The following is a 4,574-nucleotide window of genomic DNA, read 5'->3' on the forward strand; positions in this document are numbered from 1 at the left end:
GCACTTGTTTAGTCATTCGTCATAATTTAAGAAAAAACATGATTGTGTTCCTGTTGTCATCGGGTCAGCGTTGACCCTTTCATAAATGTTTTGAGTAATATGGGTTTCTTTGTTCAAATTGCCACAAAAAACATAATATTAGAAAAACATGATAGAGGCCAAAGAATTTAATCAGAACCCACATCCTGTTTTTTATTGATTTTTTAACCATTCTGAAACGATACGCTGAAGACGATTAATTACACCTCATAACAGGCAACATATGTTCTGACGCTATTATTTCAAAGTTATACAACATAGGGGTAGGAATGTGTCTTTGAGCACTTTTAACCTGTTTTTGTCGTAATATTCTGGTGTACAAATATTACCCGTGCAAAAAAGTTTTACTTGACATAAAGTTGAAGGCAGAATAATAACAGTTTAAGAGAAAACATTTGAGGCCATCACCTCGAAGGAATAAGAGCAAAACCAATTAGGTGAGCAAATCCTCCATCCAGAAAAAAACAGATTACATCCTCGCACATAACTCGCAATTACCCAAAATCCCTCTCTTAACTCCTCACCTTGTTTTCATCCCTTCCTGCCTCAACACATTACCCTTTTGCATTTGCATTTTTAATTTGTGGTGGCTAATTGATTCCTGGGGACAGATGCGTGTTCTTCCTTCTGGCTGTTTCTCTCTGGATGATGTCATGTCTGCACTTAAGACCACATGGCCTTAAAAGGACCTTTGGAAGACATTTTCTTTTGGCAACTTGTAATACGCCATCAATTGACTGACTGTCTTCCGTCCCTCTCTTCTTCTGCTTTTGCCACAATGTTCTCCTTTTCCTTTATCTCCATCACTTTCCTTAGTGGACAGCATTTTACTTGTAAATCAATAACGCACCAGAGCCTCCATGATTAGTCTTCTTCGTGGAAACAGTAAATTCAGCTCAATACAATGCAGTCTCCTTCTGTCATATTGAATTGTATATTATGCGAGTAAAGAGTTAATGAACCTCCACTCAAACAACCAGAGCTAATCAGATATATTGAGTAACGACGCAGTGTGTTCAATTTAGGGATTGTTTTTTCTCCTGACAGACATATTTGGGTAGCAGGCATCTTATTAACTTACTTGGGTGTTGCGAAAGGAAACACCAGTCTGTTCTTTAAAAATGATTTACAACCAGATTGACAAACTCCCCGTTATCAAAGGCTGCAGTCGAGTTGATTAAATATGGATCTTGAAATATCTAATCGGAAGCCACATTCTTTAATTAAAAATGCTTTAATGCTAACTTTCTTATCTGATTTAGCATAGGGTACACTGGACCAGGCATTACCAACGAAAAGGACCTAACAGTATCTCACGGCTGCAACATATTAAACATTGCACGGTTTGATTGAACATGCATTCATTAAAAACAACTTTCGCAGAAGTTATGATTCTCTTCTAGTCATTTTGCGTACTTAAAAGTATTGAGTTTGTCACTGTGTCCTATTTTCTGTATAGAGACAAAATGAAGACGTTCTCTTGTCTCTGTCTCCGTCAGGTGTGTCTCACTGAGTGCGAAGCCAACGTCTCCCCGGCTTTCTCCTGGGACTTCTGTCGAAAAGTGCTTTCATCGCCTCTTTCCTCCCTCACCGGTATCATACGGAAAAGATCCCAGGAGGAGGCGGAGGCCCTGTTTCCAGAGGACGATGAACAGGAGGAGCAGGCGGCTGGAGATCTGCTGCTGCCCTTTGCCTTGCAGAGTTACGATCACGTGACAAGAGCGCTCGAGATGGACGAGAGGGATCTGGGGGGGAATGACGGTCCTCTGAACACAGCCTTCAATTCCCAGAATGAGGATGAGTATGAAGAGGAGGCGGGACAAGAAGAAGGAGCTGCTGCCTCAAGAGGACAAGGCGACGTAGGGCTGAGTGTCTCCAAGAGGTTCGGAGGATTCGTCAAAGGGAGACACAGCTACCGGAAGCTGATGTCTCCGGGAAGATCGTACCAGAAGAGGTACGGCGGCTTCGTCGGCATTCGCAAGTCAGCGCGCAAGTGGAACAACCAAAAACGTTTCAGCGAGTTCCTGAAGCAGTATCTGGAGATGAGCTCTAAGGCCACCGAGTACAACAGCATGTCAGAGGACCTCACCCAACATAACGAAGTTTAGCACCTTCACGCCCCTGACATTTAACTATTTCCTGATGTCTTTGCAACGTATCTTCATACAATGGTTTGTATGTTTATACAAGAAAAGTTATTCCTTCTTTTTTTGTCCGTTCTCCTACGAATGTCCAGCAACACGTGTCAATTTCCGCTCATTACAGGTATTTCAGAGGAAACATGGTTTGCTTTAGACCTCATATGTTCTGGTTTTAGTTTAACATTTGGGATAAAGCAACTACCCAATAGGCAAAGTTACGGGACAAATAAGTCATTGTTTGGGTTGAAATTAATTACGGCGTGGTTGAAACTAAAGTACGGAAGTAACACTCAATGTTTATATTAACATAACATATAACTTTTTACTTTACACGTTTACACCACTGACATTAAACTATTTCCTTGTGTCTTGGTGTCAATGAACGTTCAGTTAAGTCTTTTTAAACTAAGGGAACAACTTGGTTTGGTTCAGGCTACAACATTTCTTGGTTAGGTTTAGGAAAATCGTCAGGTTTACCAAATTTTCAAAGTTACAAATAAGTCAACAATAATTGCAGAAGTGTCACTACTAAAGTACATAAGTTACTCTTGTATCAAATCGGACACAGAAAAATGATCTTCTTGGTGAAAATCTTGTCTCCATACATCCGTGCCGGCCGCCTCCCTACGCAGAACTCTTGGTTTTAATACTTTCTGGCTCGTAACTAAGGTACACATTCAAATTGATTTCATGGGATATACACATTACTTTTGGAGGTAAAGCTACAAGTAGGCTATGAGAACAGCATGTTACCTCCGTCATTCTTGTTGCGTTATTTATTTATTTTGTTGTCACCAAAGCACTAATCTGTAATTTACCAAAAAATAAGCCTAAGATTCTCATTGTATGCCTCTGAAGACGATACGATTGCCATATTTTTTCCATACCTCATAATTATGATGCAATCGATTAGCCTTGAATTATCAAACTTTCTCAAGAAAATTAACTCTCTAGGAGAAATGTAGAAATGTCTCCTGTATAACCTCTACCAGGTAAATAACCATGTTTGATTCGAATAACTACCCAAGTCCTTATACGATCAGCTTTAAAGCACTTTCGTCCTGCAGAAGTGTGCTGTATAATACAGCATTTATTTCTTTTCAGACCCTAAAAGCCAAAGGTTTAAATATTGCAATTTTTTTTAAAACGTAATTTAGCAAGATATGTTTTCTCTCAATTAAGTTAGTAATTTATACTTTTTTACTTGTCCCTTGCAGTGTTTTAATGTGTCCTACAGGAAGTACTCTACAAAGCATGATTTGGTTATAAAATAATTGTACATTTTCTTTTTAATTTTCGATAATTGGAAAAAATCTAAGACCATCTCCCGACAGCTTCATGTCTTTCAATCATTTTTGACAAAATATTATCCGCCTCAAAGAGTGCAATCTTTCTTTAAAGTTTGGGCAAGAGTTGAAAATGAATAAGACCGGATGAGTTAAAATCAGCAATTTGAAACATCTTTCTAAAATTGTTAATATAGGCTTACAGACACAATTATAATAATACATTTGACCATTTAACTCCCACAAAATGAATTCCCCACTATTACAGTATTTTAATTAAGAGCTTTAATATCAAAAGTGAATTGGCGTATCTCAGGACGTTAATATCATTTTTTGTAACGTTTATTTCCCAAATTCATTACTGTGCTGGGTCATCTGTACAAATGACCAACTCTTCTTACATCCTTACTACGCTACCATCTTGTGGCAAAATGCAGTCTCTTTCAAAGGACAATACCAGTGGGGTTTTTTCATGTTGTTGCATTTTAGTTAGGGTAATGTCGGCAGTAATGTAAAGTATAGTGTATGTGATGTGTGGTCAATAAGTGAAAACAAGAACACAACTAGAAGTCACTGATTTATCACTGTGCCAAAACACAAGGCTACTGAGGCAGGTTTAATACAACACATGTCTTCTTTAAAATGGAAGTTTATACTCAGCACTTTTTCTGCATTTTCTGATCTGTGTACTAAACTAATGTTACAAGTGAGCATCGTCGTTGTGTCCGGATGCCGATGTGTACAAACTTTATATTATTTGTCTTCAAACTATAATGGTGTGAAATGTTGCCCACTATGATAACTTGTAAATAGCATTTAACGATGTCAATAAAATAGTTTACTATTTCCTTTGTGGCTTGTTATTCACCAACTGATTATGTGTCTTGAGGTGTTTTGTTCATATATTTTCAGTATCGGGGGTAATCTAAAAAGGGCCCCTTTATATGCTTTTTGGGCATTTCCCTTTCCTGTTGTGTTGCTTTTTGTGAATCTAAAAATGTTTTGCAGTAAGTTAGAGGTTGAATAAAGGTGTACATTAACTGAAGAGGAAGAAAATACAAATGTTTCCCAATGGTAATACCATAATGTGTTCATATTAAAGACATAT

General features: G+C 38.0%; 1 protein-coding gene across 1 annotated transcript in view; it reads left to right on the forward strand.

The window, feature by feature from the left end:
• Positions 1 to 4,314, forward strand: part of pnoca (prepronociceptin a) — a 19,836-nt gene extending 15,522 nt beyond the window's left edge. Inside the window, exon 3 of the mRNA XM_034103968.1 lies at positions 1,539 to 4,314. Coding sequence (XP_033959859.1) covers positions 1,539 to 2,147 — 609 coding nt within the window. The 3' untranslated portion in view covers positions 2,148 to 4,314. The remainder of the gene's footprint in view (positions 1 to 1,538) is intronic.
• The last annotated feature ends 260 nt before the right edge of the window (positions 4,315 to 4,574 follow it).

Source organism: Pseudochaenichthys georgianus, chromosome 3 (genome assembly GCF_902827115.2).
Source record: "Pseudochaenichthys georgianus chromosome 3, fPseGeo1.2, whole genome shotgun sequence".
Lineage (NCBI taxonomy): Eukaryota > Metazoa > Chordata > Actinopteri > Perciformes > Channichthyidae > Pseudochaenichthys > Pseudochaenichthys georgianus.